The sequence below is a fragment of the Gossypium raimondii genome, chromosome 1 (assembly GCF_025698545.1).
Source record: "Gossypium raimondii isolate GPD5lz chromosome 1, ASM2569854v1, whole genome shotgun sequence".
In the NCBI taxonomy this organism is placed as follows: Eukaryota; Viridiplantae; Streptophyta; class Magnoliopsida; order Malvales; family Malvaceae; genus Gossypium; species Gossypium raimondii.
This window is the reverse complement of record NC_068565.1, coordinates 6,080,026-6,093,417: the sequence shown is the minus strand read 5'-3', so window position 1 is coordinate 6,093,417 and position 13,392 is coordinate 6,080,026. Positions and strand designations below refer to the sequence as shown.

Below are 13,392 nucleotides of genomic sequence, written 5' to 3'. Positions count from 1 at the left end.
CATTTTTACCATTGTTTTGAACTACGGTTTGTGTTTAAAAATTTACCCATGAATGATATGCATGTATTTTGATATTTTATGGAAGCATATGAATGTTTGGAGTGTGATAAATGATTTGTACTAAGTAATTTTCGATGAAAATGCCTAAAAGGATTAATTTGTAAAAGTTATAAAATATGTCACAAGTGTGTGAATAAATGAGTATTGTGGGCTGCTATAGTTATGAAAATGGTTCAGCTAGGCCTAAAATGTAAGGAAATTGAATAAAAATTATTTTACGAGCCTAGGGGCAAAATCATAATTTTATGAAACTTTAGGGGCAAAAACGTAATTTTCCAAAGTATGATTTTTGGACTGGAATGAATAGTGTGAAGGTTATATAAATATATTGTTATAAATCAAGAAAGACGAGAAATTGAAATTGATTGATAAAAAGAAAAGTGAGAAAAAGTGAAAAATTCCCGAATGAACCTTTGGAATAAAAATGGATACGAATGAAGTGACAGAAATGGTCACATGTGTGGCACGGATTGTGTGTAGGCCACTATGTAAAAGTGAAACTGATGGTCACGTGTGTAGTATTATGTGCAGGCTACTACGTGTACCGGAATGATAGGTTGCATGTGTAGTACTATGTGCAAGCTATTATGCGTACCGGATAGTTTCGATCACGTGTGTAGTACTATGTGCAGGCTACTATGTGAACCGAACATCATTGATTAGTAAGGTGGTTGCTATGTGTTGATTCCATTTGACATCATTGATTAATAAGGTGGTTGCTATGTGTTGAATCCACCGAGTATCTGTTATTATTCCGAAGTGTTTATCGGGAAATTGACTAAGTGTAATTGAATAATGAATATAGGTGTGGAATTGAATTGAATATCGACTTAGAAATGGAAAAGTGAATTTTTAATTGAATTGTGATTGAAAGTGAAAAAGTGAAATTATGAAAGAGTACATTGAGCAATAAAATAGTTTAGACAGCAAAAGTTGTGTGACTTTGAAAAATCACCAAAAATGGTGGAGATTGAATTAGAGGCTGAATAATATATGAAATTGAAGATGAATGAGTCTATTTTCACATAAAAGAAACAGAGCAAGTAAAAGAGTTATATATTTTGAGATATTTGAAGTTTACTTTGGAAAATTGTCAAAAATTGTACAAAAATAATTATGGGATAAAGTTTATATGTTTAGAATCCTCAGTGAATCTATTTTCAATAGAAACAAATGGAAACAATATCTGAATTTTTTAAAATGAGATAATTAATTTTTAGTGAAGAGAGGTCGAATCTGTCGAAAGGTGAAATAGAGGAAAATTTAAAGAATAAAATGTACTATTTGGCTAAACTAAAAATTATGAAAATTTTATGGTAAGAAGATATGTGAATCTAGTTTTAGGAAAAATTTACGGATCTTAATTTGGAGTTCTGTATCTCCAAGTAAAAATAATTTAGTGACTCTGACTCGAATAGACAGCTTTGAATATACATGTGAGTGAATAGTGAAATTGTAGTTAATGTTGTTTAAGTGTGTTATACACATTAAGGATGTGGAATGGAGAGGAGGAGGAGGAAAATTGGAAGAACATATGAATGATTTGTGTATAATTGGCCATATGCTCGATTATAATCGATAAACGATTGAAAAGAAATGATGTTTATAATTGTGCATTATTAGTTATAGTTAAAGTTCATGTGAGAAAATAAAGTTTCATAGTATGTGTATGTGGTATACTTGGTATATGATTTGGTATGTAGCAATGTCAAAAATGGTTTATGAATTAACTCATGTTGATAAGTTTGATACATAAGTAAATGTGGTGCTTATCCATGCTTATAATGCTTATACTATATGTTTATTTGGCTAGCATGTTTGGTGTGTATGCTTAGGCTTTGGCCAAGTTGTGGCTGGATTATGCCACATTAAATTTATAAAATTATGCATTGAGATGGTAAATGTCTAGATGGAAATATGCTTGTGATCATAAAAGGGTGGTAAGGTTTAAAGTTTGTAATCTTTATTAAAATGATTTATCATGTGGTTAGTCTTCAAAAAGACTAGCTTGCGACTATGGTTGAGTGTAATGTTTATATCTTGTGTGATATGCATAGGAAACGAGAGTGGAAAGGAAATGAAATACTAGGTTCATTCTTGAAGTGTCAAATGATACAAAAAAGGGACGTTAAGTTAAACGATAATTATGTATTAGTATTGAACTTAATGAAATTGAATTGTACGTGAATTAAATGGAAATTGCAAATGATATGATGTGAATTAAATGAATTATTGTGGTATTGATATGTATATTGGATTGAGAAATTGAATTGAATTGTGAACATGAGAATCGTGAATTAAATGAAATGGAAATGAAGTATTGAATTGCATGAGTATGTATTGGGTCTAAGAAGCTCTATTTGTTACAAATATAGTATTTTGAAGTTATAACGTGAAGATTTATAAAAGCATGTTAAAAATTTGAAGATTTTAAATTTGAATGAAATTTTATAACTCGGTTTAACATGTTTATAAGTGTATGTGTTCTGGTAATGCCTCGTACCCTATTCCGGCGTCAATACGGGTAAGGGGTGTTACAATGTGACATCGCCAGATTCAGTCATAACGTTTAGACCGGATTTGGGGTGTTACATATTATATGATTTCAAAACGTTTAAAGCTATGGCATGTACAGAGATTTATTCATTTTGAGTATGTTCATATGATATGGCTAAAGATTAACTATCGAAATGGTTAGTAAAGAACATGTTTTGGTGTTATATATGTTTAAATGGTAGCTAATACAAAGAAGCAGTTTTTGGACAGCAGCAGTGATGTGAATTTAAAAATCACCAAAAATAGTAGAAATGTAATTAGAGAGTGAATGATATATATAGTTAAAGCTTATCAAGTATATTTTTACATGAAGAAACAGTGTAGGCAAAGGAATTTTATATTTTGAGATATTTAAATTTTAGTGAGACAGGGTCAGAATGGTTTTTGAAGTCCTCTATTCTGAATTTAGAAATTCATTAAAAATTGTACAAAAAGAATTATGGGTCATAATTTATATTTCTAGATTACCTAGTGAGTCTATTTTCAAAATAATCAAACGATAACATTATATGAATTCTGTACAATGAGATAATTGATTTTTCGTGACAAGAAGTCAGAACTGTCGAGCAGTGAAACAGGGAAGAATTTAACGAATAAAATGTACTAATTGGCTGAGCCAAAAATTCTGGAAATTTTATGGTAAGAAGTTATATGAGTCTAGTTTCAGAAAAAATTTACTAATCTAAATTTTGAGTTTCGTAACTCGAGTTATAATTAAATTAGTGACAGTCGCGCAGGTAGACAGTTTTGTTGGGAATACTGAAATTAATTTTAAAAGCAAATTTTTGTGTTCCGAACTAGTAAGTTAAGTCAGATAACGCCTCGTGCTTGACTCCGGCAACGGTCTCGGGGAAGGGGGTGTTACACCTTCGGGAGGGTATCGATACTCAGACAATTTTTATTTAATTTTCAAAACATTGAACCTTAAAACGGTATCGATAGTAGGCAAGGTATCGGTTCTTTTGTCAGAGGTATTGATACTTTGTTAAAGGTATCGATACTTTTGATTTTTTAAACATGTATCCGAACTGGGCTGAGCTTGGGCCAAAAAATACTTACCCGAGGCCTAACCCATTTATAAAACGGGCTCCATTTTTTTGTCTAGGTCCATATTTCAAGCGGACTTTCACGATCTCCGCCCATGCACATGTCTACCATTAAGGGGGCAAAAAAGTCTTCCTACAAAAAGGAGCAAAAAATGTAAGCAAAGTGGTAAAATTGTTAATATTTATCACAGAAATCGTTAAAATGGTTGACGTGGCATATGATGGTTCAATCAATGATGACATATTACCGATGATGCTGATATGGTATTTATAAAATATTAATATTTAAATATCACATGAAAATTATTAAAATATTATAAAATCATTGTACATATAACGGATTATGATTAACTATAATAATTAAATGAGCTTTTAAAAATAAATAACTTTTTTTTACTTTCGATTTCCTTTTATTCACGCGTAAGATTGGAAACTTTGTTTCCCGGTCTTCCTTTTCTTCATTTCTTTTTAGTTTGGTAAGTTGTTTTCTTTCTTTTAGTTAATTTAATTTTAGCTAATTACTTTTTATATTAATAAGTAATAAAATAAAAAGAGTTATTTGTTTTAAAGTTATTACAGCCAATCATAATCAGCCACATGTACAATGATTTTATAATTTTTTAAATTTCTATGTTATGTTTAAATATTAATATTTTATAAGTGATATGTGATTACTGTCTGTGACATATATCATTGACTGAACAATCATATGCCACATCATTTGTTTAGATAGCTTTTGTTTCAAATGTTAATAATTTTACCAATTTGCTTACATTTTAAAAATACAGGGCTTAATTACTCATTCTTTTAGTAGAGGGATATGTTTACTCCTTATTGAAAATTTAGGAATTGGCGAGGTACTTTCACCGATTTTATATATACTATATTTTTTAATTTTAATTTTAATTTGACTTAATTCAATTTTTTATTATTATCGTTAGGTTTTTTAATCAAATATACTAGTTTAAAGATTTATTTAGCAAACTACTTGTCTTAGACAATTATTTAGTAAACTAGATGAAGTCGGCACCTTGGGAGCCAACATCAAACTCAGTACTTCTAAGGGTCACATGCCCTAGAGGTGTCGACTTTGATGCTGACTCCTAATTTTTTTTCCACCAATCATTTTAGGTTTTGACATTAGGGTTTGAAGCTATAACCAATCATTTTAGGGTTTGAATCAATATTAAAATTTGAATATAAAAATTTTAGGGTTCACGTTTAAGATTCTAAAGTAATAAAATTTTGTCTCGCATGCAAGCACAATTGAAAGGATGGAATTTTAATACAATAGAATAAGACATTGGAAGATTCTAATAGAGTAGATGGAAGACTGAGATAACAAAATAAGTCTCTGAATGAGTTGATAAAAGCTTGATGGCTGAGATGATAAAACAAGTCTCTCTACATGATTTGATGGAAGTTTAACGACTGAAATGATAAAAACAAGTCTGTTTGCATGAGTTGATGGAAGCCTGATAACTGAAATGATAAAACAAGTCTCTTTATGATTTGATGGAAACCTATTCAATAATAGGTAAAATGTAAAAATAGTCATGAAAAAGGTGGGAAGGCTGAATATCATACATAGACACAATCACAGTAGTTTGAAGGGAGAATTGTTAGTTTATTCTTGGTCTTATCTTTCAAATCCACTACCAAATGAACAAAATGTGTTATGCTATGGTGAACTATAATAGTCAAACTTATAATACAAATATTGATGTAATCTTCAAGTTTAAAAGTTTGATTAACATGATGTTAAAAAAGACATCAAGTTAGTGGAGATGAGGAGCAAAATTGGTCAAAAAATTGGAGCTTCGGTTGGGTTGTTAAGGTATAGGTTTATTACATGTAACGATCAAGTCAGATATTCAGTAATTCATTTAATGGGTGATGATGATATATAAACAATGGTTGCAATTCACGAGTGTAATGGTATTGATACAGTTGAGTTGTATGTCGAGCTCGACAACATTGTAGAAGAACATGGGGGGTGATATTCCAAACTCGTCTACGATCCCTTTAGTGGATTCACAAATGGGAATACCATACTCGAAATACGGGTGGATTAATAACTTCATATCGTTGTTGTAATCTTCTTATATCTTTAATGAATACAACAAGATGGAGATGCAATTAGGATATTTTGCAATGTATAGTTTTTAGAATCCAGATTCAGTAATACTTTTAACCATACAAGGTGCCATCAACTTTTGTTGGTATACACCATTCCCAACAATACGAGGGGTCGTCCACTTTTGCTAGAATACACATTGCTAACCTAAGTAAGAAATTCTTAAGAATTTGATCAGATTTCTTTTTGTAGAATCGATCGGTGATTTTGGTAATGATGATTTGAAGACTAGGGAACTTGTAAATGCTAGTGATGTTGGATAGGATAATATGAAATTAGAACCTCTAGCCCGTATGCTGGAAGTTAACTTTGACGAGATGAGAGGTCTTGAGTTTCCGGAGTATCCGCATATCACTCCAAGTTATACCACCCCAACCGATACATATTTCAAGGCAATTGACAGCTGGTACTCAATTTCCATGAAAGACGCTACCGTATTAGCCATTTAGGAGTAAAATGTTAAGGCATTCGCAGACTACCAAGTGGATGCATCTACAATTGTAAGATATGTAGGAACCTGTGTAAAATTCGGTGATGGATACATGTGGCGAGTACGAGCCTCATTTCTAAAGAGGAAACAATTATGGGAGATAACAAAATACAATAATCCTCACACCTGCACAGTTTCAACAATATCCTAAGATCACTATAAATTGAGTTTGAATATGATAGCTAAAGAAATAGCACCATTATTGGAAGCAAATTCGAGGGTTCCAGTTACGATGTTAATCGCGGATATTAGTTCCTAGTATAAATACCAAGTATCATATGCCAATGCATGGAAGGCAAAGCAAAAGGCACGAGTGAAGATGTTTAGATTGGAATGATGCATATATATAAATTTTTTTTAAGGTTATATAAATTAGATTAAAAGTTTGACAAGCTAAAATGAATTTTTTAATGAATTACAATGACATACATTTTATTTCTTATTACGTGGAAAATCAAAATTTAAAAGAAAAATGTCATGTTAGATTTTTGTTTGAGATTTTAAAGGGAGTGGCCTAAATTATCAAACTATGTAACTTCGGTGCTTAAATTGCAAACTTTTTATTTTGGATGTCTAAAATGAAATGTTTTGATAGCTAGGGGACCATCTGTGGAATTTGCCCAATAAAATATAGTAATAAGCCATTAATATATGCGTAAACCTGATCCATGTTGAGTCCAGCCCAAACCTAATTAGCCATTCCATACCATACCAGCCCAGCTCGAGCCCATGCACATGCCCAACAATCCTCCAACGTCTGTATTTCCCTCGAAATTTTAAATTCAAAATTGGAAGCGCTTCCTCTCTTTTCTTCTTTCCCCACCCCTCTTTTCTCTTTCCAACGGCGATGGCGACTCCGACTCCGACCAAAACCCCAGTAGAGAAATCCAAAAGGTCCCACTCTCATCATCACCATTCACGTGACGGTTCCTCCTTTTCTTCCTCTCTGTCCCGTTTCGAGGCCTACAACCGCCTCCAAGCGGCTGCAGTGGCCTTCGGGGAGAAGCTTCCGATCCCGGAGATCGTAGCGCTCGGCGGCCAATCTGATGGAAAAAGTTCTCTCCTTGAAGCTTTGCTTGGATTTCGTTTCAATGTGCGTGAGGTCGAGATGGGCACTCGCCGGCCTCTCATTTTGCAGATGGTTCATGACCCTTCGGCACTTGAGCCTCGTTGTCGCTTCCAGGTGGTTTTTGCTCTTATTTATTATTTGCGAATTCGGATCGGTTTTGTTTAATGGGTTTAAGGCCCTTTTTTGGATTTTCATTTCTTTTATTTCTTTTGAATTTCCTGTGGCGATGTTGTTATTTGCTTAATCGGTTTTTTTATCTGTGTTTATTTTACTCTGGATGGAAGAACTGCAAATTGTTTAATCAAAACAATACCTGGAATATCGAAGAATTTAATTTAGAAACATAAGTTTTTTCTTTATAATAGAATTTAGACAGAATAATTTGTGTTAAAAGAGTTGAATTTTAAAACACTTGTTATTGAACAAATACCAGGGATTTATTATGTTTTGGATGTGAATAGTCTTGATTTATACCTTTAATTCTTTTGCTAGCATTTTTCTTGGGGAGGTATAGGATCAGGGTGTTCTTAAGTAATATATACTCCGTTTCTAGAAGCTGCTATGTTTCCCTTGTTATCTTTTTCTGATTACTTAAAATTGAAAACTACAAACAGGAAGAAGATTCTGAAGAATATGGAAGTCCAGTTGTTTCAGCATCGACAATTGCAGACATCATAAAATCAAGAACTGAGGCACTTTTGAAAAAGACTAAAACTTCAGTTTCTCCTAAGCCAATTATAATGAGAGCTGAATTTGCACATTGTCCAAATCTCACCATCATTGATACCCCAGGATTTGTTCTTAAGGTAGGCTGTTAGTTCATTTGGGAAAAAAATAAAAGATCTTATATTGATTGAAATCTTGTAATATAATGAATTTATTTATGAAGCAAAATATATGGTTGGCAATTTGTTGGCAGGCAAAGAAGGGAGAACCAGAGAACACACCAGAGGAAATTCTTTCAATGGTTAAGTCACTAGCTAGTCCTCCCCATCGTATTCTGTTATTCCTTCAGCAGAGTAGCGTGGAATGGTGCTCATCTTTGTGGTTAGATTCAATTCGTGAAATTGATCCAACCTTTAGAAGGACAATAGTTGTGGTCTCCAAGTTTGATAATAGACTCAAGGTAAAGATTTCATGCTTTCCTTTTGGGCTTTATTATGTATGAGATGTAACATTGAGCTGACACATTCACACTACAATGAGTATTACATATTGTTGCAACCCGCCGAGGATTTAACGAACTGGACTTGGTTTAACGAAAACCTGAGCCCGGGGGCTCTGTTTAAGGAGAAATTGAGCATTGGGGTCCTGACATAATAGGGACTGAAAATAAGCCTTGCTTGTTGCTTGATATGTTATGTCTCTGTCTTGTAACTTGATTGTGTATCTGAAATTGTGTGGCATTTGATTGTGACGATTCAATTAATGTAGGAGTTTAGTGACAGATGGGAAGTAGATCGTTATTTGAGTGCAAGTGGATATCTTGGAGAAAATACCCGGCCATTTTTTGTGGCATTGCCGAAGGAAAGGAACACCATATCAAATGATGAATTCCGAAGGCAAATATCCCAAGTGGATGCTGAAGTTTTACGTCATTTGCATGATGGAATCAAGGGAGGTTATGATGAAGAAAAGTTCAAGCCCTATATTGGTTTTTGTTCTTTGAGGGAGTATTTGGAATCAGAACTACAAAAGAGATACAAAGAAGCTGCCCCAGCTACACTGGCATTGCTTGAGCAGCGCTGCAGTGAAGTTAACATTGAGCTGGCAAGAATTGACTCCAAAATACAAGCAACTTCCGATGTTTCTCATCTTCGAAAATCAGCCATGATGCATGCGGCATATATAAGCAATCATGTGGTGAGACATCTCTCTCATACAGACTTTTATTTGGTTCAGATAAACAGTCTCATCTTTTTAGATTTAGCTACTTCAGAAAATCATTTCCCCTTCTAGTAACGTATAAGTATTTAGCAAATTGGACCACTCTCAATATTGTTCCAACTTTTGAGGTAGCATCACATGTTCCCACTTCTTCAGCTGAGGTTAATATATACCAGTTTCACGACCTGAGTTATTCATGCTGAAATGGAGCTCTTAGAATTTGTGACCCTTTCTTCTTCCATAAAGCTTGTGGCTTAACTACAAAAAACTAATCCTACCTTTTCGTTGCTCAAGGGGGTTTTGATCGATGGAGCAGCAGATCCTTCCCCCGAGCAGTGGGGGAAAACAACAGAGGAGGAAAGATCCGAGAGTGGGTTAGGGAGTTGGCCAGGTGTTACTACTGATATAAAACCTGCTAATGCTGTTCTTCGTCTTTATGGTGGAGCTGCTTTCGAAAGGGTAATGCATGAATTCCGCTGCGCTGCATATTCCATGGAATGTCCCCCAGTATCAAGAGAGAAGGTAGATATATCGAACTTTGAAATTTGCCCCAAGAATATCATATGAGCATGACTTTTATCCCCGATGAACTTGTAAATAGATATATTTTCCTGAAACAGGTTGCGAATATCTTACTTGCACATGCTGGCCGAGGTGGTGGTAGAGGAGTAACGGAGGCTGCTGCAGAAATTGCACGTACTGCTGCACGGTCATGGCTTGCTCCTCTCCTTGATACTGCTTGTGATCGGCTTGCCTTCGTTCTAGGCAATCTTTTTGACATTGCTCTTGAGAGGAATCGCTGCCGTGAATCGGAATGTAAGAAGTCATTTTCCCTTCATTGATCGAACTTTTTAGCCATCATCTTGAAGAGGGACTATCTTCAAAGAGATGGTATTTCTGACATACATGATAGTCACTTTATGGATATTTTAGTCCCACCTTATGCACACCAACTGCATCTAGCATTTACCTCCTCTCTGATTTCCTTATAACATAATGCTTATTGATTTCTATTAATTTGCACAGATGGGAAGAATACTGGAAATTGGGATGGGTATGTTGGGTTTCATGCAGCTTTAAGGCATGCATACAATCGCTTTATAAAGGATTTGGCTAAACAGTGCAAGCAACTAGTTAGGCATCATCTTGATTCAGTCACAAGTCCGTATTCTCAGGTTTGTTATGAGAATGATTTTCAAGGAGTCTTTAACTCAACGGCAAGTTCCTATAACAAATACAACCAAGCTTCATCTGCTTCATATTGCCTTGAGCTATCTGATATTGAGCAAGTACCGCACGACGAGGCGAAGAGAGATCAGGAGAACATACCACCTGAAAAGAATTCAAAGCAAACCACTCCAGGAAAAGGCACAGAAGCTAGAGAAGCTCTTCAAGAAACCCAATTGACAGTGCCTGAGACCCCATCTCCTGACCAGCCATGTGATGTGGTCTACGCTAGAGTTAAGAAGGAACTTGGGAATTGCATTGAAGTTGGACCAAGAAAACGTATAGCAAGAATGACTGGCAACAGAAATGCTGAACAATTGGCAAAAGTTCACAATGGTGGTAGTCTTTTATTTGGTAATGGTGATAGTGGTTCCAAAACAGGTTCAAGTTACTCAGAAATCTGCTCATCGGCAGCACAACATTTTGCACGGATACGTGAAGTCCTTGTTGAACGCAGTGTGACATCAACCCTGAACTCTGGATTTTTAACCCCATGGTAAGTTCTTTGATCTCTGCTTTTATTATTATCCGTACAAGTGATATTACTGGTATCAATACCCTCACTGACAATAGAACTGCTGTAAGAACAGTAAAAGTACCATAAAGGCACTTATATTAGGACCAGTATTGCATTTTACCCCTCTAGATTGGACCATAAAGACACATTGGTTTAATTTCTTTGCTTTATTTGGATATATAGTCGGGACAGGCTAGTGGTGGCACTTGGATTGGACCTGTTTGCTGTGAATGATGAGAAATTCATGGATATGTTTATAGCTCCAGACGCCATTGAGGTGCAGCACAAGGAACGACAATCACTTCAAAAACGACAGAAGATTCTTCAATCTTGCTTGAATGAGTTCAAAAATGTTGCTCGAGCACTCTGATGCAAACGACACCGTTTGTTTCTCCATGGACTGGATCCCTCCATTCCAACATAATGCTCCCAAGCAAAGGTTTCACACCTAGTGAACCAAAAAAAAAAAAATCATTCATGTGTTTGTTGTTTTCTAATGCTGGCAACCATTTTTTGCTTTCTCTTCTGGATAAGGTACTGACCACAGTTTTAATCAGTGAATAAAATTAGCTTTCCTAAATATCTGCGTAATTTTAGCCCTTTAATAAATACTAAAGAAAAATTATGTAGAATACACTTACAAAAAAATTATATAAAAAAACAAATAAGGGTTTGATTGAAATGTCAAAATTGAAGTTTTGAAGATGTTGATGTCTTAATTTGTAAATTTTAAATTTCTGAATTTTTTGAGGTTAAATTATTTTTAGATTTTATATAAAATAAAAAAATAAAAAATTCTTATAATTTACATTGTGGATTTATTTTAATTTTAAATTATTTTTATAGACTACATAAAAAATAAAAACTCATTCGTATTTATTACTTTTAAATAAAAATATTTTTAATTAATTGAATTAATATCACAGGTTGATATGGATTCAGCTAAACATTTTAAATTAATTAATCATATGTTATACTCGTTACGTGGATGAAAGAAATAAAAATAATATAAAAATATTTAAACAAAGATTTTTAAAAAATTAATTATTGATAAGATAATTAAAAAAATAATGGTTGAATAATTTGTTTCTAACAATTTAATAAAAGTAATAGTTGTTTATTGAAAATAAAAAGTTGATGTTTATATGTTTACCCATTAATCACTGTACTAATTTTTAGTTCTTTTAACACTATAATCAAATTGAGTTAATTGCATGAGGCATATTTAAATTATGATTATTATTTAAAATTAGTTTTAAAATTTAATTTATTTAAATTATATTTTAAAATTATTGATATTGTATCAATTAAGATTTTTATTAAAATTATTAATTTAATTGTTACATGATATGTCAAGTTGTATACAACATAATTTTAAAAAGAAAATTTTATGAAAAAATGAACATTGTTAAAATGGACATCGTACAAATCTTGGTTTGAAGCTTTTAAGGATGTTTCCGTTCACTCTCTTTTTCAAGATTACTTTATTTTTAGTTTTATTTTTAAAAGTTATGCGATAATATTTAATTTTTTTAAAATTTATTTTAAATTTAGCTACGTAAGATTTGGTGTGCCATTTAATGATTTTAATAACGAAATAACCTGATTAATATAACATTGATAGCTTGAGGGCATAATTAAAACATATTGAAATTTTATTGGAAAAACGTGGTGGGTTGAGCGGAGGAATTTTAGAATTTTTTATGCATCCAGGATCACCTCGAATAATTAAGAATAACAAAACATCAATAATTTAGTACTTGGATGTATTCTAATTCGCTTTGACAAGTTAGAAAAGTTGATTTGCGACTGGACTCAAACTGCCCTCGTTAGGAATTGCACTCCTTTACGAAAAGGGTCAAATTCAAGCTACACAACTCAAAAGTAAGTAATTCAAAAGTCGTTTTGAAGAGAACTCGATGGTATACACTTTAAGAAAAAGAATTGTCCAAAAAAATGGTCAAAAGATCTCAAAAAGTCAAGTCAAAGTTATCCGTATGAAATCTAGTGATTAATCTTGAACTTCCTATAGGAAATTGCATTGTTTTATGAAAATGACCATATCTTGAGTTATAAACCTCAAAATCATGTGATCCAGAAATTGTTTTAAAGAGAACTAAAAGATCCAGAAATTCTCCCATATGTGTCAGCCTAATTTGGCTTACGTCACCTTAATAGTGGCAATGTAAATTAATTTTCTAATTAAATAATTTACATAAGCCTTATTTTAATCTCATTAAAGTTATAACGATTTTACGGTATTAAAATACATGTGTAACTTTATTTAATAAATTTTATTTTATTCCAAATAATTAGATAGCATGATCTCTTAATTTAGATCCATTTCGCTTCATCATTTAATCCAATTAAATAGATATGCTAAGTGACTAAATTAACTACATA

General features: G+C 33.0%; 1 protein-coding gene across 1 annotated transcript; it reads left to right on the top strand.

Moving 5' to 3' along the window:
* The first annotated feature begins 7,080 nt into the window (after window positions 1-7,080).
* LOC105778994 (dynamin-related protein 5A) lies at window positions 7,081-11,569 on the top strand. Its single transcript, XM_012602747.2, has 8 exons — window positions 7,081-7,472; window positions 7,973-8,164; window positions 8,278-8,484; window positions 8,793-9,221; window positions 9,540-9,767; window positions 9,866-10,061; window positions 10,272-10,968; window positions 11,173-11,569. The coding sequence occupies exons 1-8, from the start codon at window positions 7,137-7,139 to the stop codon at window positions 11,357-11,359; spliced, it is 2,472 nt and encodes an 823-aa protein (XP_012458201.1). The 5' UTR covers window positions 7,081-7,136; the 3' UTR covers window positions 11,360-11,569.
* Window positions 11,570-13,392: the final 1,823 nt, after the last annotated feature.

Bases quoted from the DNA above. Each gene is read 5' to 3' on its own strand.
- LOC105778994 (XM_012602747.2), top strand. From the start codon at position 7,137: ATGGCGACTCCGACTCCGACCAAAACCCCAGTAGAGAAATCCAAAAGG. The intron at 8,485-8,792 runs GTAAAGATTTCA...CAATTAATGTAG, and splicing joins AGTTTGATAATAGACTCAAG to GAGTTTAGTGACAGATGGGA. The intron at 10,062-10,271 runs GTAAGAAGTCAT...TAATTTGCACAG, and splicing joins TCGCTGCCGTGAATCGGAAT to ATGGGAAGAATACTGGAAAT.